The sequence below is a fragment of the Microtus pennsylvanicus genome, chromosome 13 (genome assembly GCF_037038515.1).
Source record: "Microtus pennsylvanicus isolate mMicPen1 chromosome 13, mMicPen1.hap1, whole genome shotgun sequence".
NCBI classification, from domain to species: domain Eukaryota; kingdom Metazoa; phylum Chordata; class Mammalia; order Rodentia; family Cricetidae; genus Microtus; species Microtus pennsylvanicus.
Window position 1 is genome coordinate 14,560,852 of NC_134591.1, and position 25,197 is coordinate 14,586,048.

The 25,197-nt window shown below is 37.1% G+C and overlaps 1 protein-coding gene across 33 annotated transcripts in view; it reads right to left on the minus strand.

Moving 5' to 3' along the window:
- Nucleotides 1-25,197, minus strand: part of Ptprd (protein tyrosine phosphatase receptor type D) — a 2,195,185-nt gene that overhangs the window by 124,576 nt on the left and 2,045,412 nt on the right. For 19 of the 33 annotated variants that reach the window (XM_075945536.1, XM_075945538.1, XM_075945537.1 and 16 more), the window contains 5 exons: nucleotides 24,318-24,905; nucleotides 23,786-23,886; nucleotides 22,613-22,872; nucleotides 11,019-11,109; nucleotides 4,991-5,200 (listed from right to left, as the gene is read on the minus strand). In XM_075945536.1, coding sequence (XP_075801651.1) covers nucleotides 4,991-5,200; nucleotides 11,019-11,109; nucleotides 22,613-22,872; nucleotides 23,786-23,886; nucleotides 24,318-24,905 — 1,250 coding nt within the window. The remainder of the gene's footprint in view (nucleotides 1-4,990; nucleotides 5,201-11,018; nucleotides 11,110-22,612; nucleotides 22,873-23,785; nucleotides 23,887-24,317; nucleotides 24,906-25,197) is intronic. The other 14 variants (XM_075945557.1, XM_075945555.1, XM_075945569.1 and 11 more) reach the window with 3 other exon arrangements.

The window sequence follows — 25,197 nt, forward strand, 5'->3', positions numbered from 1 at the left end:
CTATGTGAAAATAAAGATGTTAGAATAGAGTATTCCTAATCTCAAACAGGTAGTCCAAATGCTCTGAAATCCAAAAGGGTGTGATTTTAGGATAGTTTTCAGTGTTTATGGGTTGAGCCTGCTAAAATCTAACTAAACAATCCAATGAGCAAGGAGCAACTCTGAAGTCAGAAACACTGTTGTTCCAAGATCTTAGACATGAGATAATCCATGTCATGAAGTTACAGAGATCAGCACTGGCAAACATTTTCATAGAAAAACAAATCATTATTTAGTGCAACGTTAGAGCACGCCAGCATTTATCAGTCCTCTCCATTTCTAGGGCACTTAAGTCTACAGTTACAAAAGAGAGTGCCAATTAGAAATCAAAATGTATGGAAATGATGGTATAGCTTTGGGAAGCATAATTATTAGAGCTTGCGGGTTTTGGTAGCTTCTATTTAACCTTATAACAGCTACCAATTAGGAGTTCATATGCTTGTTTCCAAAAGGAAATTGATAGCTTATCTTCAAAGCTCAATAAAGAACATGCTTTTTTTCCCCTGTAATATCCTATTTCACTCCACTTTGTCCCATTTTAAATGAAGCATTTTTGCATGATGTGGTGGCACATGCCTTTAATCCCACCACATGAGAGGCTGAGGCAAGTGGATTTCTTTGAGTTTGAGACCAGGACAGCCAAGGCTGTTACACAGAGAAACCCTGTCTCTGTAAAACAAAACAACAAAAAGAAAGCCAAAAACACTCATACACTTAAATAAAACAAAGCATCTTCTTGACCCCACCACGTTTAAGTTCTGAGTTTTACTCCAAGTCAGTCCAGCCCCACTGGCTGTATGTGTCTTCTTCCATTAACTCATCTGTTAGCAGCACCTGGGAGCTTTAGCACTATTATAGCAGTTACTAAATCTAATTGTCTTTCTTCAGTCCTTAGGTTTTTAGTATCTTTTCAGACCTGCCCCTGTTGAGCAACACTTACTAAGTCCCTTGCTGGCTTTCTTAATCCTGTACTTCATTAGCTCCTTCCTACTGGTTTTAACTATTTGAACAAGAGAGTTCCACTTTCAATTGCCTGAACATTCAGGTTCAAATGAAGAGCTTCCCTTCTGACCAGTTATAGCTTTGTCTTGATCCCTTTACTTTTTTTTGATCTTCTTTACTCTTTCATGTGAAGAGAGACTACAGGTTTGACTTATCAGTAACCAGAGGTTAAACTGCTGGTGTCATAGATACCATTTGTTCATTAAAACCCCCTTAGTGCGCTTCTGTACATAGCTAGAGTCCTGCATTTTATTGATTATAGCTGCTACTGGAGTTATCATTCTAACTTGCCTTCGAGGGGCGTTCTCGTATGAAATCTGTCTGTGAAACCTGGGTACCTCACCATGGTTATCAGGAGCCTTGGCACTTTTGCTTTAAACCTTCTTACCATATTTAAAATATTCTATCACAGTGAGCTTTTGTTGTTGCTTCCTAAATGTTCCATCCTTACTAATTAACATATTCACAAGCTCTATAACACTTAGCTCTAAAAATGCAGCTCCTTTCCAAGGACCCACTTAAACACTGCCTTGTTTACTGGTGGAATTCAGTCCTAAAATAACACTGGATACAAACATAACAGTTTCATCTAGTCATTCATTTCCTGGTGATGGCATAAATGAGATTCTGTTTTCAAAGATGTGGATGAACAGTTGATCTTCTCTGATGAAACTAAACTCCTGGAAGGTTTGGGATTTATATGCTGTTTGTTTATTTGTTTAGAGTGGCTAGCATAGTAATTGTATTTAGAAAGTTCTCAACAAATTTTTGTGTGAAAAAAAATACTACTACTACAACAACAACAAACTCATTTTTCAAGGCTGAGAATGCCAAGATAATTGGATATACTTGTTCAAGATCAGCAAATATAGTTAAGTTTTTTAATTTCCATTTTCCAAAGACTTACCTTAAGGCACATAGTCTAAATTTAGAATAAGCTCAAAAGACAAGCAAAGATCATGCTCCCCTGCATATTTGAATTTTGCTATTGCTTTCTGTTTTCTTTACTTCCCAGGACAGAAGTTTAAAGACTTTCAAGTTTTTCTATGAATCAAACGTGAAAATTCAGTATATTTTTGAAAATTTCTGATATATAACTTTAAAGCAAGAGAGAAAGAGGAAGAGGTATAGGAAGTACTGGAACATGAATGGATAGATATGATTTATGTAGGTAACATATATTACATAATGATTTACATAAAAAAAACTGAGCATTGAGCTTATATACCAAGGAAACATAATTCTTCATATGTTTGGTTTCTTAGGATTTCTTCCATTTTGTAGGCTAATCTCAAGTTGATAGAAGTGAACAAGCCAGATGATTTGAAGTTCTTTACCAAATGGAGATAATAATCAAAATGGGCAATCAAAATGGAAATTTAAAGAAAGGGCTTTCCAGAGCACATGAATTTCTAACTTAAGTCAGGGAAGAGATTTATGTAAAAAGAAAAAGAAAGAACAGGCAGAAAATAATACCAGCCTCAAGGAAAGAAGAATTTGCTTAGTGGGAAGAAATAATAAAAGAGATTAAAGATTATAATATTCAAAACCAGTTTGTGATACTCCTAATGGGAGACAACAAATTAGCAAAAAGCTGTGTGTTAAGGGAGGTAAAAAGAATAGAAAAGGGGTTTTTGTTTTTGAAAACTGCAAAGCCACAATTGGAAAGATTATAGTTATTATTATTAATCTGAAGCTTCCAAAAGTACCGTATCACTGAAAAATGGATACAGTTTTTGGCCACGAAGCACACATTGACCTAATCACACATGTCATGTAGGTAAAACATTGTTTATTTTGAGAGGATTGTCAAGACATACAATATAAAAAATTGGGGCAAAGAACTTATGGCTAGAGAGGCCTCAGGTTCTAGGGGAGAACTTACTACTACAGCTCTACTAAATGAACACAGCATTAAATGGACTCCTAATGAATGAATCATCATTTCATTCATCTATTAGTGCATCTCTCGACTTCATCAGAGAAACTTCTTTTTCTGGTAGGAGGTTATTAACATAGAGATCCATAACATATCAGCATGCAGAGAACAAGAGTCTATAGAGTAACAGTGACCAGCTCTAGATGGGACATCTATATCAATTATATGCCTTCCTTTCAAGGCTCAAAGATTATCAGGAAAAACAGAGTGTAAAGACTGAAAGAGTCAGAGGCAGTGGAGGAGTACAAGGGAAGCGTGTTTTCTGGACGCAAGAACTCAGCAGTGCAAGACCTGAAGAGCATCAAACCGGATAAAAATCCCAGTATGGTAGTGCTGGGTGGGTAATCAAGTCCCACCCCTAGATGGGGTATTTTTTGACAATGGAGAGTTCTGCAGGAAAGCAGAACATGAGAGCTCCCCATGCTCCAGTAGATAGTCCTGTATAGCTAGCTCTATGTGGACTTAGTTGAAAAAATAAAAGCCAAAATCCTTAAACAAGCCAAATTCAAAACATGAAGTTGGAAATAAAAAGTAATGGGGGAATAGGAAAGAAATTAAAGGTTAGGTAATACAGAGGGTTTAATTAAATTGCATTATATGCATGCTTGATAACATCAAACAAAAGAAAAATTTTGGAAAAATGGGGGGAATTAAGAAACATTTGAAAATTTTTATTACTTCTAGCATTAATGAGATAGTGGGATGAAAGAATAAGGGAGAGACAAAATATATCAATGATGAGACATCTAGACATGAGTAGGAATACTTGGGAGACTTCAGAACCCACAGTTCCCAAGGAAGGCACCATCACCAGTCTGCAGGATTGGGTGATATGTCTTAGCTGAATTCTGTGATTTACCTAGGCATTTTAAGTACAACTTTTGAAACATTCCTAGAACTATAGGATGAATTTTCCTCTTACGTGTCTGTCTATTTTATATTTAGTGAAAAAAATGATTCCTACTATTCCATTCCCCTGATAGTTTACTCTGAAACCATCAACTAGATCCAGAGAGCATTGTGATGTATTGAAACGCCATGAAAATCATGACATGACATTTAGACATAATGGTAAATGTGGCTGCCTTTGTTTTCTGATTTCACATGGGAGAACATCTCTATCCATTGGAAGACAGTACCTGCTATACAAGAGAACACAGTCCTGATACATGGACCTTTCATAAACTGTGGGCTTCTTAAATAAAGAGGCCAACTCAACTCAGCTGCCAAACATGCCAGACGTTAAGTGTTGCTTAGGACACAGGAATATATCTGTTAAATGTTAAAGCAAACTGCCATGTTAAACAGCTACCTTCTTTCCAGTCTACTGTTTCTCCCCATTTTTCTTTTCATTTTGTAAAGCCCTCAAAGCAACTGAAGCATAAAATGACACAGAAGTAAGATGAATTACATAAAACAAGACAACTTATTATTTAGAGTACCTTAGGGATTCTCACTCTCATTGAATTATTGTGTAAGTTTCTTGGCTTTTCGCTGATAAAGTCACTCATACATTCCTATAGTTGAAGAAGCTGCTTGTACTCACCTCTTCTTAGAGACACTATCTGGTAAATCTAGATAAAGGCACTATATATTCACAGTTACAGGAGAATGAATTAAATAACTGCCCTTGTCCACATTTTTCAACATGCGATTTGAACGAGGGAGCCTTTTGTTTCCTACCGAACACATAGGTTAACATCCCCTGGATGTTTTTCTTAAAGTAAATCATTTTCAACAAAATAAAGAGAGAAAAACCTTAGTGGTCATGGAGGGAATGCTATGCTGTAGACCTCCATCCATTTGGTGATTTACATCTGCCTGAAATTTCTGTCATCTGAGCCTCCACCTAGTTTGCAAAGTAGGGTCCTGCATAATACTCAGTAATGCTTGAAGGACAGGCAACCCAATGTTACCTGTGAGAATTATTTGGGATGCATCCCCAAATAAACATGCACAGTGGTGAAAATGAACAAGTGGGGGAAACAGAAGCCATCATAATTAACTTACAGACTCTGCATGGTCCATCACTGCTAACACAAAGAAAACATATTCTTGTCCACTTTGCAGTTGCTTGTTTGTAAATCCACCGTAATGTTTGTCATCCCCCAGGGTGAACTCAGTGGGAAGGACATCAAAGTGAGCAGCAATATATGGCTTTAATTCAACTTCTCTCCCATAACGGATGCTTCTGCGTTTCCTAGATATCTCCTTAAGCAGCTTAAGGAAAAAGTGACAAACAGAAAAAAGAAACATAAACAACCAACTTATTGATGTCTTAGAGGAGAAATTAGTCCGGGACTAGGAAGAACCTGGTCCAGTCTGTTCACCTTTTCTGCAGCAAGTCACCATCACTGACTCTCAGCTGTGATTTTCAATCCCTTGCTTCCTGTTTGTTAAGAAGCCAAAGTGATTTGCAAGGGCCAGACGTCAAAACACAGGGCATTAGACCTTCCCTGGAAGCTCATATAATTTCCTACTCTAACCAAATTCTTTAAAAGGCCAATAGTACATCATAACCTGTTAAAGGAAGAAGGACAGCTTGATGCACAAAAGCCTGGTCTCATGGGAGATACATGGAACAATTAGTAACCAGTCAAAGCCACCTACATGCTAATTATTATGTATTCATAAAAGATGCTGCCATTTTACAAATGGGATAATTTATATGAGGAAAACTCTCCAAAGTTATCAGACTAGGAATGTAATGAATAACTTTGATTTATGTATTCGAAGAACTCATTGTCACTCATTCCTGTGCCTGGCTCCACTTACATTTTTCACTATCCAGTTTGAAAGACACTCTTGCCATTTTCCCACTGAGTCAACTTTGCCTCTAATACAGCTCTGATGAGTAAGTATTCAGACTGGTGACATGGTCAGTAGGGTGAATAAGAATAAATTTCAATATTGTGAAGGAAAGAAAACATAGATTCACACACACACATCAACATATGCACACACTTCTTAGATTTCTAAAGAAAAAGAAAATTTAAATTAATATTTGAGTAATTTACTGCTTTTTATTGACTTTCCTTGGGAGGAAATCTCATTAATGATATGACAATTGATTTGAAAACAATGTAATGTTATCTTTGTCTTCTCCTGTCACATATTATTTTATAGAAACTAGCTAAGAAGAAGCCTTTAGCAGTCTTGAATGCCTCTGGAAACAAGTGATCAATTTTTACTGCCTTTTTAGACAAAACTTTTATTTTGTTTTAATGTCTGTGGGGAAAGGGGGTGTGTTTGAGTATAAACTAGGAAAAGCCTATGTACCTGAGAGCAAACATCAACTTTATCTTGGTAAACAAAACTTAAAGGGATTAGGCAGATATGGCAGCAAAACTATTAAGTTTGGTTTTTATGCTGGAAAGCCAAATTGGTGAGATATACTTTGTACAAAGAAATGCTGACAGAAGATGGAGTAATAGATGGTCCAGCAGTCAAGGGGCCCAGCTTCTCTTTCCGTCGACCTAGGTTTGATTTCCATAAAGCAAATGGTGGCTCTCAACCACTTATAGCTGAAGCTACACAGGATGTAAGGCTCTCTTTTGGCCTCTGTGGGTACCAGCATACATATGGTAAATATGGGAAGACACTCACACACATAAATCAAAATTTTCAAAAACTGGAAAAAAATGCTGTTAGAATCAAGGCAGAAATTGAGAGGAAATAGTTACTGGCCTTTTCCAGACGCAAATGCTTCTGTCAGCAACCACAGGCAATATAGTCTGTTTTACACTGAGAGCCACAAATGTACCCAGCTGACTCAAAATCTAATAATGTGCAAGAAAGCCCTCTGGCTAAGGAATAATTTGTTCCTATGACATGTATCAATAATATTTAATTTATCATGCTCTAAAAATGTCTGTGAAATTTAAGCTTATTGCTACAACTAAAATCATATGCGATAAAAAGCATTTATAGAGGAGCAGCGGATTAGACATGATCTGTTTGGCAAATCTGGATCTAAATTCCATGTATTTATCCAGGTGGGCCACTCACGTGCGCTCCAACTTCCAGGATAAAAGAACAGGAATTTACCTTACAATTCTGTTGCCAAACATAGGTTTTTATAGAACGATGATGATGGCCATTAGGTAACACTCACTGGGTACCAGATACTCTTTCAAGAAGTATAGATGAACTTAGTTCATTCACTCCCCACAATAACCATGTAAAATAGATCACAATCATCTCCAAATCTAAATGAGCAAATTAGAGCATGACAAAAACATTCAGTGTATGACTATATGGTGTGGGAGGTCCTTCTGTCTACATGTTGTTTTTATTGGATAATGAAGAAAGAAACTGCCTTGGCTTGATAGGGCAGAATTTAAGTAGGTGGGAAAAACTGGATTGAATGCTCAGAGAAGGAAGTAGGAGAGAGAGCCACCATGGAGTCACTGGAGATAGACGTGCTGAAACTTTACTGGTAGGCCACGACCTCATAGTGATACACAGATTAATGGAGATGGGTTGAATTAAGAAGTAGGAGTTAGCCAATAAGAAGCTAGAGCTAATGGGCCAAGCAGTGATTTAAATAATATGATTTCTGTGTAATTATTTCAGTTCTGGGCGGTCAGGACAAACAAGCAACTCCTTGCAACAAATATACGTCATGGGTGACAAAAAAATTAAACCAGCCATAGGAGAGACACATACGAGAGATATTCCCACCTAATTATTACATAATCTAATTTTTTCACAAAATCAAAAAATCTAATGCTATGTGTAATCATTGATGATTTGAATAATTTTTACTAAGTATGTATGTAATGTTTGTGTGTCTGTTTTTATTAACATAGATGAATATGATCTTTCTATTTTCTAAAGTTTCTTAACCTGGAGTTCTTACACCAAATGTTTAATGTAATATTACACCCAAAAGGAGACTACAAAGGTTATTGCCAGTGTGCAGTAAATGGTAGTCTATAGAACTCTTGTGGGGTGTGCACTGTAGATGTGCTGAGAAGTCTTTTGAAGTTGGCCAATCAAAAACACTTACCATCAGTTGTTTATGTGACTGCATCCCTGCTTCTCCTTCACTGATCAAACCCTATCTTGCTTCCATTCACATTTCAGATATAGGCAGCTGTCATAATTTATCAACATCATCCCCAAGATTACCATTTGGTAGGGTTTATTTCGAAAACATAAAGCAAGTGCCTTGGGATTAAATATTAGAACATTTTCGTGTTTTTTTAGGTCCAGAGCAGTCATTCACTGAAGTTTAATCTGGAATAGGATTCTTCCCGTTTTATGCTTTAAGTGGACCAAGTGAGTTTAAATAACACCAAAGTTAGCCAAGAGGCTGGAATTATAGCCACACATGACCTCATTACTTTATGACAAGGTTTTGAAGTACAGTGCAATGAAAAGCTTTGGCACATTACATCATTTGCCCTGAAATAAATACAACTAACATTTGGGAGTCATTGTGCCCAAAATTCATTGCCACTATCAAGGCCTGGTCTGCTCAGTTTGACCTTGAGAATAGGAATTTCAGCCTATGAATTTATCATTCAGATAATAACCCAGACCAAAAAAAATAAATGAGCTCAGAATATAATTTAGAGAGTAACTTGCTTAAGGAAACTTTTTTAGTCTTGTGTGGGTCTATATGTGAGGCATACTAGTGAAAATCCCCTTCGGCTACTGTTCGACTTGATGTATTTCCAACAATGTGAATTATAGGCCTTACTGAAAAAGTACTTAGTCAAATACATTTAAGAGCAGAACTCTGCTTTGTCAAACCTAGCACTACGAAGTTCAAATTAAAATTTTTAAAAGGCTTTGGTCATTCATACTAGGCTTAAAACAAGTCCTGTCAGGAGGGGTCAGAAAGAGGATGAGCAGGCAGAAAGTGAGGCCATAGCCTTCCTTCATTTGTTCCCCTCCACAACAGTTACAAAATATATTGGACATAATTCCAGAAGTTATACCAAGGGCTTTACTTCTTTATCAGAAATAATTTTCATTTTCCAGTCAATGCATATCTTATTTCTTCCACCATTAATTCCGCAATGTGGTCTCAATTATATCAGTAAGAAAAGTGGGAAACAACCCATCCTGACCCAAAAGTTTTGAATTAATAAAATGTTCTTTATCAAGCTATTATACAGATTAATGCACCACAACTCAAAGGATGATTAAAATGACCCTTTGTTATGGGAATCAGCAGCACAGACCTGTGGAATTTAATTGCAAGTAAGTTCAATGTCACATAGCCCTATATTTTAATCCATTAGAATGTCTGTGCATTCTAGAGGTTAAAACCTGGCTGTAAAGGAGAATCATTTTCCATTCCTTCCTATCAAATAGCTTCACTTCTAAGAAAAAGCTTATTACTGAAAGCATTTGATGTCCTCTTGCCTTGGTTGGGTTCCAGTGCTTTGAAAATTCATTTTTCCTAAGTAGAAATATTTATAGATTCCACAACTTATCATTGCATTTAAAAATCCAATTTCAACAAGAATTTGCTAAGGACAGTCCTATAATTCAGCTAAGAGCTAGTTAAATAGTATAAACTGCTTTAGGGTTAACTGCTTAGAGAAGGATTCTGTTTCTCTGGCATCATAACTGGCCAATGATAAACTGACAATTAAGTTATGTGACCAGATTGCTGAAATGTATCATTTGGTACTCCGGTCACAGTGCCTAATTGCTAGACAGTGACACAAGCAGAGACCTGACCTTGAACTTGTCTAGCATTCTGAACCTGAACAAATTTAACTCACAAAACAGGTAGGTGATGATGAGTCACACGTGTAGAGATGATTCAGATCTGCCACAGGATGCAAGTCCCACCCCAAATTCCCCTTCTTTTTGTCAGATCATAGTTATCTTTGTACAGATACATTTCAAACCAATAATTCCTAGTAACATAGTTAGGGAATTAATCGTTGTCCTCGCTCCATTTGCACTAATCTGTGGCAAAAAGAATATATAGAAATAATAGGATTATTTTCAGATACAGCCCATGTTGTAAATGATCCACATAAATTAAAATTTCATGTTTCTGGGAAGGGCACATAAACTTAACTACATTTGTTAAAACAAAGACTCTGTAGTAGTCAAACGTGAGCCTAGCTCTGAAAGCTGGGCTGGTCATATCTGAGATCTTGGTAAATACTTGGGGCCAGTTTTCTCACTGCACAGAAGTGTGTAATAATTACATTTAAAAAATACGTAACGGTGGAGAAATGGCTCGGCAGTTAAGAACACTAATATGTTGCTCTTAACAGAGGACCCAGACCATATTTCCAGAACCAAACAGGGCTTACTACCATCTCTAAGCCCCAGTTCCAAGGGATCCAACACCCTCTTCTGATCTCCACAGGTACCATGGCAACACACAGCACACAAATATAGATCCAGGAAAAGCACACATACATATAAAACCAAACTGTTTTTGAAAAGTTCTTGTATTTCAAGAAATAGAATCAATTAATCTAATAAGAACTTAATTAATAGAATCATGTAGGTATAAGATTTGAAAGTTGATAGCAAACTCTTTAATGTTTGCTACCTCTTGTATCACAGTCTTTGTTTGTTCAGAATTTTTTTTTTTCCTGCACTTAAATGCACTTTTGATACTGAAAACCTATGGACCAGAAAATAAGGCAAATAAATGTCTGGGGAACAGTAGAATTCTGTGAAAATATGCTGATGACTGTGTGGCAAATTAAATGCAATGTGTTACAAAGAGCATTAAGCATTTGTAACAGCCTTGGCAACTGCCAAACTAAATAATGTGTCTGGAATTTTATTAATAGTAATGATATCACCCTCTATACTTCTGCATTATGGTTACAATGGGTAGGTAACATAAGAGTAAGGACAACAAAGATAACACAGGTTGTAATCTGTTAATTAAAACAAAAGAATCTTTGCTAGATTTCTAGGGAATAGCAGGCCCAGGTCACTGGTTCACTCAATTGGCTAAATGTACCATAGCTGACACCTGACCAAAATGCTAGGAGGCCTACATAGAACAACTAAAGAAGGACACAGAAAACATAGACACAGTTACCTCATCTAACTCCATTTCATCAGGGCTCTCCCATGGCTTGATGAATTTCCCACGAGACTTCTTCAAAGGCACAATGATAATGTAGTAACCCCTGTTCAGGAATGAGGAGACAATAAGATTAATTCAAAAAAAAGATAAAATGATTATGACCTTAAATCTTCTACAGACAAAATATTAAGACAGAAGAAAATTATTGATGTGGGGTGGCTCATCTAGTATTTTGTAGTAAGGAAAAGTAACCACTTTTTGTGGAAAACATCAATGTGTGAGCTTGGTGATCTCATATGGTAATTTCACATGGTTGGTTGCTCTTTATTAAACATCTGCTTTTAAACATAGCAGACATGTTTGTTAGGGTTTTGCAACTGGACTTGCCCAAACTATATTGAAATTTATCACTTCAAGATGCTGTGCTATATATTTTCAATATTTACTAATAAAAAGTCTTTTTAAAAGGAGATGTATAATAAAATGGCTATTTATTAGAAACATATATACTTATTTATTATAATATATTTATTATAATTTAATAAAAATAAAGTATTTTAAAGTCACTCATAATTACATAATTATATAAAGACAAAGTACATTTTAAAAAACTCATTAAATTTCAAAACTTTAAGTAGTATGAGATTTGGGGACTATTTTTACCTAAAGTCCTTCAAAATAGGATTTAGTGTAAATAATATCAACAGTGTAAGCAGAGACTGTTCTTTTACTTTCTGGCCACCCAGACCCGAATAATCACACAAAACTATATTAATTACAATGGTGTTTGGCCAAAGGCTCATGCATATTCCTAGCTAGCTCCTGTATCTTAAACTAACCCACTTGTATTTTATATTTTACCATGAAGCTTGTCTTCTCTCTGACTCTGTCTTTGTTCCTCTTCTATCTCAGCTTAGATTTTCTGACTTGCTATATTCTGCCCTGCCACAGGCCAAATTAGCTTCTTTATTAACCATTGGTAATAAAACATATTCACAGCATACAGAGGTGAATCCCACATCATTATAGAAAGAAGTGCAAACATTCCATGCACTGAGTATGGCCAATTAAAACAAGTACTGCATAAAGCTACATGTTCAAGACAAGGTACACATTAGTAATGAAGGTGCTTTCTAACGTCATAGGATATACCCTTCTCTTGCTTTGGGTGTATAAGAACTCTGTTCATATCAGCGTTCAGTATGAAGGCATTAAAGATAATAACTAATAATATAACAATTACACTATAATTTTAGGCATTGCATTAAATGCATAATCTAGTTTGGCCTCCCAATAGCACAATCCATAAAAGATTGGATAGGAGCTGTATAGCTATGAGACCGGGCCATGGAAACAAGAAATATGAACAATTAAATAACTGTGCAATAGAAAACAGCGAGGACAGTCACTCAGACCCTCATGATGACCTCTTTTTTTTTCATTTATTCTATGTATAACAAAGTCTTTTTGATAATCGCATAAATTTGGATAAGATTCATAGCAAAACTGAAAACACATATACATGTACATAGGGATAGACTCACACAATCTAAAAAAAAAGAGAGATGGCTACTAGATGGGGCAAAGAAAAACAGGAAGGGAGGAGATTCCAGCCCTATTCACATGTTATTTAGAGTCAACTGCATTTAGGAAGCCCTCTCGGCAATCTCTCTGCTACAGCAAGGTTCTTCCCATAAATATCTTCTAGAGCTGCACTGCCCAGTACTGTAGCCATGAACGTTCTGTGGTCTCAAAGCATTTGAAATGCGATTGGTAAGAACTGAGATATGTGTGAAAGACAGCATAAAAATATAATGCAAAGTATCTCTGCGATAATTTAGTTGTGATTGCATATGGACAAATGACAATAATATAGATATGTTGTCTTAAATTGAATGCCACTAAAATTATTTTCATTTCACTCTGCCTTTTAAAAAATATCACTACTAGAAAACTGAACATTTCCATCTTGCTCTCGCTGTATTAGCTGGGCCGTGAGTCCCAAGAGTAGTATTCTGATGACGAGTGTGTCACCTGGGGATATCTACCTGGCCTAGAGCTAGGGCTCAATACTAATGTGTTCAGAGATCTCAGATTGCTTATTTAACTCCCTTGAATTGTAGTTGTATAGTCTGAAAAATAACAGTAACAAAAAAAGAGTACATGTCTTTCTCTGGAGGAAAAGCAAAGCAAAACAAAACAACACCAAAAAGAGCACTGGAAGAGTTTGGCATCCTGTGCAGCGTACAAAATGTAGCAGAGGCCAGGGGATGCTGGCAAAGATGCCACAGTCTTTACCAGGATGTCAGGGTTTTTATAACTCACAGGTAGAAATACTTGCTAAACCTTTCCCCTAATCAAGAATTCAAACCACAGTCTTTTATTTCCATGGTGCTCTGAGCAACTAATTAAGAGACGCACAAGGTTCCAGCACCTAGCCATTCATTTTCTTTACTACAAAGAAGTATGATGATCAAGGAGGGCGAGGAGAAATAAGAATCAGAGCATGTGAAAGAGGCCAATATTTTTATTTTATGATCCAGACTAAGCCTCCTCCTCATCACATCCTCCTACCACCTGAAGGATTTGCCAAACAAGTCCATCATGTTAAATGAGCATGGAGAGAAATGACAGAGCCGCAACTGAGCGTTCAAAATAACACTGCAGATGCACTTGATAAACACACTTGTCAAGGAGTCTCTCGCTTTTCATACCCACTGAGTAGTCAGGAGAGCTCTTCAGAGCGCAATGACAATGGGAGTTAGCAGAGAGCTCCCATTGTTCCCTGCGGGTTTTGATAGATCACAGTCAAGCTGATGAATCCCATTAATTTTTCTTATAATTCCACACTGAGCTGCTATTCTTATACATGAAAAAATCCATTTTTTTCACCAGTATCACCCCCCCCCAATTATTCACCGCACTCTTGGATGAGATAAGAATGGAACAGCTCACCCACAGCAATTAATTACCGGTGTGGTGGTCAGATATCCATCACCTTCTCTTTCTACTGATCTAAGCGCTCATTTATGGCCTGCAAAGCATGGCTGCCTTCAGGGCAGTCTTGCTCATTTCAGGATAATCTTGCAATCAGAAATTCATATTATCCGTCACATGTTCTCTATAGCAGAGACTTTTAAATAGGTCCTGGCATCATCTGAAACCTGTCAACCTGTCCAGGTTCTCGTATTTCTTCTGAAAGTTAAGCATGTTACTGTGTGTGTGTGTATGGATGAATAGTTAAGCGTCCTCCGACCTTCATGCCTCTGCCAATGTTTTTCTTTGGTGCTTTTCTTTCTGTCTTTAGAGAGATGTACACACCAACCAAGACTCTCACTGCTTTTGGATTTTTTTTTTCTCAAAGCCTATGTTGAAATCCATAGATCTTACCTCTGTCTTTAGGCCCAGAAGACTAAATAAAGCATGAGAAATAATATAATATTGCATATCATGCCATAAATTCATAAACCTCAGTTACAAACAGGTCCTTAGCTCTCCACATAGCTTGTTTCTTAAACTGTTTGTTTTTCACAACACAATTTTCTCCACTGGACTCAATTCTTGAACATCTACACTTCCTTAGGAAAGGGCAGGCATATCACTCATTGACAGAGAAAAGAGAAAATACAATTGGGAAAAACTCTTTTCATATTTCTAGCAAACTATAGTCCTGGCTGTTCATGTCTGCAAACCATAATCATTCCTTTTTTCATAGAAGATATCTGGGACTATACTTAGGGATGACACTGGTGCATCATTGATTTCTATTACTTTAGTCCCACTTTCTTATGACAGGTACTAAACCCTGCAATCCAGCTCTAAGTACTTCTATCTCAAGTCTGTTCTTCCCATTGGAGCCTGCAGAAGCCTTTCGACAACATATGAATCCACTATTGAAAAATAAAGCAAACAGATGTCCTGGACTAAGCACCTACAAGTTAAAAGACAAAAAAAGAAATATAAGAAGAGGGGGAGGAGGAAGAGGAGAAGAAGAAAAAGGAGAAGGAAAAAGAAATGATGAGGAAAAGAAAATGAAGACATTTCACATAATTAGATGTTCTGTATGCAGTGGTTTGAATGTAAATTTTCCCAAAGGCTCAGTTATTTGAATCTTTGGTCCTTAGTTCATGGAGGTGTCTGACAAAGCTCAGAAGGTATGATATTGCTGGACGAAGTGTGCCCAAGGAAGTTGTCTTTGAGAGTTTAAAGCCTACCATCACTTCTAGATTGTGTTTTTTTCTGCTTCGTCTTTATGATTCAAGACGTGAGCTCCCAGACACAGTTAGTTCTAACTGCTATGCTTTTAATCCATTATCATGAACAGCATGGGAATGGTCTCTGAAACTGTAAGCCCTAATAAATCTTTCCTTTTATAAGTTAAAACAAACAAATAAAGACCAAAAACATGGCCCAGTCACTGCCCTTTCTCCCATCTCTTACTGCCCCAGTTCTCTGGGAAGGTTTGTGCTTTCCTTGCCCACCTCCTGCCCTTGCTAGCCCTCCTGCCTTAGCACTGCACTGTATGCACGATGCCAGGGATGTTAAGGTCTAAACAGTATTACATTGAAAGAAGAATTTTTGGTATTTTTAAACTTTTCATAGCACATTGGTAAGACCTTCCATGAAGTATTCTATACCATTTTTTTTGTAATTTGCAACATTCCTGATTTCCTAATTTATGACTTACTGTATGAATGATATCATCATAACAGAATGTATTATTGACATATAAATATAATAGTGTAGAATCTTAGAAAACTCTGTCTCAGGATTTCTCTTCATGTTCTTTTATATCCAAGGAGACTCCATTTTTACTCATAGCTGAGAATATTAGCTTTATGTAAATAGTATATAGATAGATTCATCTGGCTTCAACTATGTGCCAAAATATTTAGCTATCACTATGGTTGCAATGAAAGAAATAATGACTTTTTCCTGCTCTCACACTGCACCATACCCATTAAAGACCCCAGCCCTGGATCTGGTCCTAACATTGGCAGTTTGTTTTCACTTTCTTCTTCCCTCCTTCCTGGTTTATCTTCAAGAGCTCTTAACTTCTGAACCCTATCTCCAGAGGAGATATGTTCACTTCTATGTTCCTCTATGGCCACTCATCTGGCCTCATCCTATTTTTTAATGCTTGGACAATAGTCCCACAACTTTTCTGCTTCACTGACTATTTTTTTTTAGTCTAGTCTCCGAAATTTTTACTTCACAATACAAAATTGATTGTACTTCTTCGGTCCCTGGAGATATTTCAATGGAGTCTTATCGCTCTTAGGATAAAGACCCAGATATTATAAGGCCTGACAGAATCTAGCTTGAATCCCTGTCTCCATACTCTGGTTGGCTTTTGGTGTTTGAAATTGATCTGGGAGCATCTGGGGGTCACATCCTTGATCATCCTTTCTTATCTGCTTTGAATTGCATCAAGTCAATTCTCTTTCCATAAATATTTATTCATTTATTACTTCCCAAGTGAAACCTTTTCTGACTTCTGCCAGGACTATTACATAGATTAAATTGCTGATTTGGGGTCTATAATTTTCTTAGATTATTTAAGGAATGTTCTATACTTTAATAATATTTTTAATGGAAATGTACATGTATTTTGGAGATCAGTCCTCTGTTAGATGTGGGGTTGGTGAAGATCTTTTACAGTTCTTTAGGCTGCTGTTTTGTCTTGTTGATAGTGTCCTTTACTTTACAGAAGCTTTTTGGTTTCTGTGCTATTGATGTAATATTCAAGAATTAGACTCCCGTGACAGTGCATTCAAGGCTACTTCCTCCTTTCTGTTCTACCAGCTTTAGTATAACTGAATTCATGCTGAGGTTTTTTGATTCACTTGGACATGACTTATATGCAGGGTGGTAAGTATGGATGGATCTATTTGCATTCTTCTACTTGCTGCTATCCAGTTATGCCAGCACTATTTGTTGAAGATGCTTTCTTTTTTGCACTGTATATTTTTGTTATGGTTGGTATGTAAAATAAATAAATAAGTAAAAAATAAAAAAGTAGATGCACATGTAATCGCCTCAAAATTTGCTCATCTGAATTACTTTTCCTCTAAAAAGTGGATGTGGTTAGGAAAGGTGACTCTTAGGGCTGTAAGTATCTTCCAGCAATTTCCATTCTCATCAAGCTTTTTCTCCTTCCACTAGAAAAACAATGTCATGATCAAGTGGGGTTTATATAGGAAACATATTCCTTACTGCGAAATATTTTTCTTTATCTGTTTACTAGCAACCCTTGTTCTAATCTCACACTACATTATGAAAAATGAGGTGACTCAGAATGGGGAGAGGGAAAAATGGGGAGCTGATATGTTTCCTATAAATTCATATTGACAAAAAAACATACCAACTGAGCATACATGTTTGAAAAAGAAAAAAAATGTTTTTGAGAAAACCAAGTTCTACATTCTACTTTGACTGTTTGTTTTAAGCCCAGACTCTAGGCTCAAAATGCTTTTTATCAACATTGTCTTCAACTGCTATAATAATGAAATAATATTACAAATCATCTCAATTAATTTATCTAGAAGTCTTTGACTACTTATGTATTATGATGTTTTCTCTAAGTAAGTTAAATCTAATATACAGAGAAAACATTATAGTTACCTTCAAATTTTAAATTATTTTAAGCAAAGTTTTAGTAATTATATTTAATATACTATCATCAAGGGGCCCAGCTCCATATAATTATGTAAAAAGGCAAGTTATCGTATTTTTAACATAGCCTGACATCAAATGGAGCCAGCCTTTTAGCATTAGTAATCTGTCTTGGCATCTTGAAACATGTTATTTAACTGGGAGGTCAAAATCTTTTTGAAAGTTCATGGATGAATGTCAATCCTCACATAGTTTTTTTCCTGTTATGTTTTGTGTGTATTGCTTAAATCAAATTATTTTATCATAGAAATCTGACAGCAGGTGGAATGATCTTTCCTATTTCTATCTTCAAATTAAGATGTTGAACCTTTTTAGCTGTGTGTACTATGGGAAGTTATTTATACTTAGCTTCATGCCCTTCACTGCTGAAGCAGTTGGGTGACAAATAAGCAGGCTTTCCTTATCTCTCCTGAAACTGTGGAAGCCTACCTACTGCAGTGGTTACAGCATTCCCAGAGCCCAGCCTGGGTCTGGATGTAAGTGCTAGAACAACCTTGGTTCTAATATCTGTTCAGGGCACACATTTTTAATTACTATTTGTTTATTTATTTATCTTGTTTCATCTATATGAGTATTTTGCTTGTATGTACATGTACCAAATGTGTACAGTGTTCATATACAATACACTTTTTTTGTTTTCATTTCTGTTCTAAAATTAAGCCACTGATTGTTACTAAACTAACTTTTATACCTGGTACCTGGAGTAACTTTATCACTCAGCGTCATCAGTCTTATGATTTTTGCCCTAAGCACTCAGAGTAAAATGCTGCTACATAATCACAGGAACACCCTCTGTTGATTTTACCTTGGAATAATGGTGGAATCATGGTATTTTCTGATGGGCATTCTCTATCCTAAATTATTAAGAAGTAAGACTGAAATATCACAGAATCCACAACACCACAGCCTGATGCATCCTTGAGATTGTTTCCAAAATAATCCAGCCATTTGCTAGTCTCAAAAAAGAACAAAGTACCAGAAAAAGATGGAAATAAGAAACCTATCACTTTTCCTGACTCTAAATTCAAGTAGATTTGCCAAAAGTACATAAATTAAAAAGTAAAGTTGCACAAGCTTAAAAAATAAAAAAGGAAAAAACAAAAGCCCCAAAACACAAAACGTTCTTGAAAGTCTATTTCAGAGTTGAAACACAAACTGAAATCCGCCACGAAAGGATAAAAACGCCTGTTCTATTAACGACTACAGCACTGCAACAGGAATTTGCACATTTTGTGCATCAGCTACAAAGACAAAGTCACTGACTAGGTTGAGCTCTGTTCAGCTTTCCTATACCGTGTTCAGGGACAGCCATGAGTCTTGTTGAATGGGTTGACTTTATCATGCACATTTCTCGCTGTCTTATAATCATTTACAATGTTTCATCTTCTCAGGTTTCAGAACTCACATTAAGTACTAATCAATGCCTTCAGTCTGCTTCCCTAGACATCTGCACTGAGCTGGCAGAATTTTTGTTTCCATAACCCCCTACTCCACCGTATCCAGGCCGACTGTTTGCTGTATTTTATGATAAGATTTGACTTCCTTGAAGTCACCTTACTCTTCCCAGACAGCACTGGAAGCAAACTGTGTACATAACTGGACTTGCTAAACCTCAGTTAAAAGTTTAAGCAGATTGGGAGGATGTGGTGTAAAAGAACATGCACCAGCTTTTCCCTGGTCTCTGGTATGAGCACTTGGTCCTCCACCCAGACAGCACCCTGAGTTTGTTTTTCATAATTCCTAAAGATAGATGTCAACTTCTCCAGGATGTCTCTCTGAGTTTCTCAATGTTAGGAGCCCTAGCCTATCACAGAACATTCTGACAAACATCACTGTTCAAGTCTTCCAAGTACTGTGTTGCTTAAGAGTACAGATAGACTCTGCATTTAATCACTAAACTTCTGCCACATTGCCTGGCACATCATGGTTGCTCAAAGTAGATGTGCTAGGTCTAGGGCTTTACAGTCGAATGGATGATAATTATGATAAAAACCGATTAAACTCTGTATGTTAAATATGTACCACTTTTTTTTTCTTTTGGTTTCTGTGAGACAGGGTCTTACTGTGTAGTCCTTGGAACTCACTATATAGACCAGGTTGGCCCCAAATTCACAAAGATTGTTCTGCCTCTGCCTGCCAAGTGCTGAGACTAAGGGCATGTGTCCCATACCTAGCTTCTACCACTTTGTATATATTTCAATAAAGTGTTTTCAAAAAATGTTTATCTGTTAATAGTAATAAAAACTCAGAAGAGGCCGGGCGGTGGTGGCACACGCCTTTAATCCCAGCACTCGGGAGGCTGAGGCAGGCATATCTCTGTGAGTTCAAGACCAGACTGGTCTACAAGAGCTAGTTCCAGGACAGGCTCCAAAACCACAGAGAAACCCTGTCTTGAAAAAAACCAAAAAAAAAAAAAAAACTCAGAAGAAATTAGAAAGTCAATACATATATAAATATAATCTTATACTCATATTAAATTTTACTGTGATAAAAAGTGTGCTGGCATTGCATTTTCACTTTTAATTTTTAGACACTGGAAAAGATTAGACAAAATGAAGACCTTATCTCAGTGAATTTATTTTACTAGTAACATTTTGAAAATTCTATTACTTGTGCTGAAACCTGTCGTCATTTTTATCAAATAAACGACAAGTGAAGGACTGTGGAAGAAAGATTGATTTGACTGGGTGTAAGTGGGTCAAAATTACTACTTAATCCTGAGTGAATATCACAAAATACGCTACACTTCAATTTTTTCTTTCATTATTTTGTTTTTTAATACTTGTTTTTCTCATTATTTTCTTTCAGTTTTCCAGAGATTTGGGGACGCTTTTCTGGTTTTGTGTGACTCAAAAGGGACTTGCTATTAACTCAGGGTGTCTGCAAATTTCCAATCTTCCTGCCTCATGACAGCACCCCTGATGAAACTTGAAGTTCAGCACTTACTGTTAAAATGCCGCATCTAGTCCCCAGGCTGTGTAGTCCCGGCTCACATGCCTTCTTTATAAGAAGCCATTCTCTGTATCTTTCGTGGACTGTCTTCATACTAAAACCTTTGTGTTTTATCTTTTGTTTCAAATTTTCATCTCATTGCTTCAATGCTCTGTCATTCCCTGCAAAACCACTGCTGCTTTGCTCACTCCAAGATTTGAGCGTTTGGTACCAGTTAACTCTTCTGGACCCACACTTCTCACTGGATTCTCATACAAAGCCTTTATTTAAACTATGAGCTGCTGAGTGAAACAGTGATTTCCTCCTGATACTTCGTATCTTTTGATGGGTAGTAGCCTTGTCTATCTGGCATCAGATTTCCTCTTGATATTTTACCCCTTCAATGAATAGCGGTACTTTCCTGTCTGTTATCCAAGCTCAAACCTGAGCCATGTGTGATACTGTGCCTTCCTCTGAACTCTTTAAAACAGATGTTGGCCTCTGCTGCACTTCTGCTCTGGGTTCCCTGTGCCTCCTGTGTGGACCACCATTTGCCCTACTTTGTAGTTGTATGAGTTGTCAAATGTCAGCTGTGTGATGGCTTCTCGCCAATTTTCTCTACCACTTTTGGGGAGCTCCAATCGTTCCAGCCGGACACAAAATATATACAAATGCCTTTCTGTAAAACTTCAAATATTTCCCAACAATTTCATCTTAACTTTATCATGTTTTACAGCAAAAAGGGAAGTGTGTTTTCCATCCCAAACACATAACAGTTGTATCTAATATAATGCAAGACATTCCGTTAAGTGGCTCCTGAAATGGAAAGATAAAAGTGAGGCGACACTAACCACTGTCACACTGGTCCTTCCATCAGAGCTTTAGTGGGCTTCTTCTGTTTGCAGAAGTCAGCTCCATCTGCTAAGCACAACCTGACTCTTGTCCCTCTCACCACCACCATCCTGCCCTACCTTCTCAGCTTCTCTAGGCTCCAGCATCACAGCATCACTTGCTGCCCTAACTAAACTGGACACTACCCCTTGCCATTTAGCTTTCTGGCTCTTAAGTTTTGTAAGTTCCTAATGTGACCCTCAAAATTATGTTCAGGCCAAGTGGTAGTGGTGCACACCTTTAATCCCAGCACTCGGGAGGCAGAGACAAGCGGATCTCTGTGAGTTCAAGGCCATCCTGGCCTACAAGAGCTAGTTCTAGGACAGCCTCTAAAGCTACAGAGAAACCCTGTCTCTAAAAAACAATAACAGTAAAAAAAAATGTTCTATATTCATGTCATCCTAGCATGGTCACTCTTAAGAATAACTTACATTAGTCTCTCTCCTATATATCCTACTCAATGCCAGGCACACAGGAGACAGGAGTGACATCCTTTCCTTGGACATATACTTCAATGATACTGTCTTTTAATCTATTGGCTATGAAACCAGGTAAGTATATATCTTTAGGCAAACTTCTCAACTGACTGAACTTAATTTTATACTTCTGGCCTCCTGGCTTTTACACCACACTCTATGTTGCATTTTCTAATTTTTTCCTTCAGTGCTATTTTGTACTTTAAATTGAACTCTTTCTATATTTTAGCATGCAAATAATATATATATGTATATATATATACATGTATATATTACTTTCTATTATTTAAATACTTATAGCTTTGGTTTTTTGTACATTTTAATGTTCTCTTCAGTTATAAAAAAATGCCACTTTGCCAGCTATTAGTCAATAATCAATTGTATTCTATGTGCTACAAGAAACTGCATTTTAGCAACTTGCCATTTCCCTTTCAAAATAACATAAAAAATGTATTGTTACATTGATGAGACTGTGTTAACATGAGTACACACACGGAGTGTGATGAACCTAGGTAGTTAAACTATGAGCTCACACAGAAAATCTTCCATGTTGTAATCAGAGATCCATTCCTTTATAACCACAATAACACTGGAATACAGGCTTCGTTTACTTGCTTTCTTTCCTTCACTTACTTTATGTTTTCATTTGCAGGAACATCGGGCAGCTGCACCGTAATCATGCCATCCAAGTTGGTCTTCCCGATGAAGGCAGGCTTGGTTCGCAGCACATCTGGGGCAGTCTTTGCGGTAACCCTATGCTGCAACCCACCAGCACTGTTCCCACGGTTGGTTAACACAAATGAATAGGATTTCTCAGGTTTCAGGTTAACAATTAACTTCTGAGTAGCTCGGCCGTCTACTTCTTCTACCATTTTCCCATCATCATAAAGAATCTGCCAAGATACAACCAGTCACAAATTGGTTATCATTTTCTAAACCGAATTGTACCTACTTTCTTTGCCAGCTTAATTCCATTTCTCGGCAATTCCTAATCTCACAAGTATTAGTACTTCTGTTGACTGCTTCGATTCTCTTGATAGTTCTTAAGGTGTAAAGGTAAAATGTTCCTGAGTCTCTCAAAAATGCAAACAACAACAACAACAAAATGTACAATAGTTTTTTTTTTAAGATTTAACCTGTCAGTCACATGTGATCTTAATGGAATGTGTTCAAGGTTTACAATGTATTATACACATTAATTTACCAGGATGTTTTAAATCCTCCTCTAGATATATTTTCATCTATCAAAAATATTTTTACTTATTATTATTAGTTAGCAATACTAACTTATTGCTGCTTTTTTTTCCAAGATCTTGGTGGCAAGAGAGAGCTTTATTCTTAAAGTGCCAGGAATTCAGACCAATAAATACAATCTTAAAATTTTACAGAATATGGTATTATATGTAAGGAGAAATTATGCAGATTTCTTACTTTTATGGAAACAAAAAGTAATAGTTTGATGTAAAAGTTCAAGTTCAACATACAAGGTGCCATGGTAGTCTTGCCAGCTGTGGCTCTGAGTGTCTGCTTACTCTCCAGAATGGAAAGGCCACACTGTCAAAGCACCAAATGCAACTCTTTCATGAAAGTCTTTCACAAATAGGAATAGAAATTAGGAGTCCCAATCATCTTTGTTTTGTAGTACAGGAAGGCTACCCCAGGGTGTTCAGTGAGTGCTCTATCACTGACCTATAGCCCAAGCCCGTGTGTCCAAGTCAACGTTTTCTGTATTTGTTACAAATAATGTATCACCATGACATAAGTTGTCCCCTCTACTTATCCCCATGACACCTAAAGAACACTTACTTTGAAAGGCATAGCAGAATTATAATTCTCTGGAATCTCCCAAGACAGCAGTACTGAAGTCTTCATAACTGCTTTGACATGAAAATTTTTTGCAAACACTGCTGGAAAAGGAAAAACTGTGTATTTAAACTATTCTTAAAGCATATAACTTGATCTTTTACACCATGGATCACAGTGCTTAAGACAGATACTGCCTACATAGAGCAAAGAGAGAAATGCGATTTGCCTACCTGTTTAGAGCATTCATTAATACCCATTCTCATAAAGTACTCTCCTTTGTCTCCAGTTCAGTCAACTATCCTCTGTTTATCTTACCTGAGGACATACGGTACTGCCCACCAGACTTGCAGTGGCATTCTATAACTGAAATCTACGATTTTCAAAATGGATTAAGTCACACATACTTTACCTGCTTGCAGTGCTGAACCTACTAATATGAATGGGCCGATCGGTTATTTACAGCTTCAAAATATTGATTTCCAAAGATTGATATTCCTTTAAAGGAGGAAGGCCATAAGCAGACAAATCCTACCTTGATCCACAGGCAGTGTCCTGAACTGGACACTGGGACTATATGGCCCGGGCCCTTTGCTCGTGTGAGCACGTACTTTTACATCATATGTAGTATCTGATTTTAAGCCAGTGAGTGTCATAGAGGTGTCAGCTGGAACAATAAGGTGCTCCACGGGAAGAAGGGGAATGTTGATATCCCTATACAGGATGGTGTACTTGGTGATAATGCCGTTTCTCTCTGCCAGGACAGGGGGTTGCCAAGATAATTGAACAGACGTGGAAGTGGTGCCTTCTGAGTGGAGGTTTTGAGGAAATCCAGTTGGCATTTCTTCTGGAATAGAAATTTCTTTCACCATTTCCTCCCCGAAGCCCACTTTGTTTCTGGCTGAGAGTCTGAAGATGTACGATGCACCCTTGTGGATGTCTGTGGCTGTAAAGTGGTCTTCTTTCTCGGAGAATTCAAGAGTAGTCAGTGGCTCCATGTCTTTCCTGCCAAACTTTAGACGGTAGCCCTGAAGGGGTCCGAATGTGTCCACAGGAGGGTGCCACTGAATGAGAGCTGTATTCATTTGAGTGTGGTTAATCACAAGTCGGGGTCTCCCTGGAACTAGAGCACACAGGAAGGAGTAGTCAGAATGACTGTCATTTATGATCGCATATCCGCTACTGCCAAGTCAGGAAATCACTCTCCTAGTATTCTCCTTTCAGTGTTATAAACAAAACAATGCTGAGCTTCCATGCCATTGTCAAACAATCTTTTTTCCTTTCTTTACTCTAGCAGGCTGACATAGAGTTTGGTAATGAATACCACCTTTGTGCATAAGGATTATGCTTGCTACAGGGAAATGAATCCAAGTAATGATTAACAAAATAGATATAGTCAATGAAAAGAATAACTA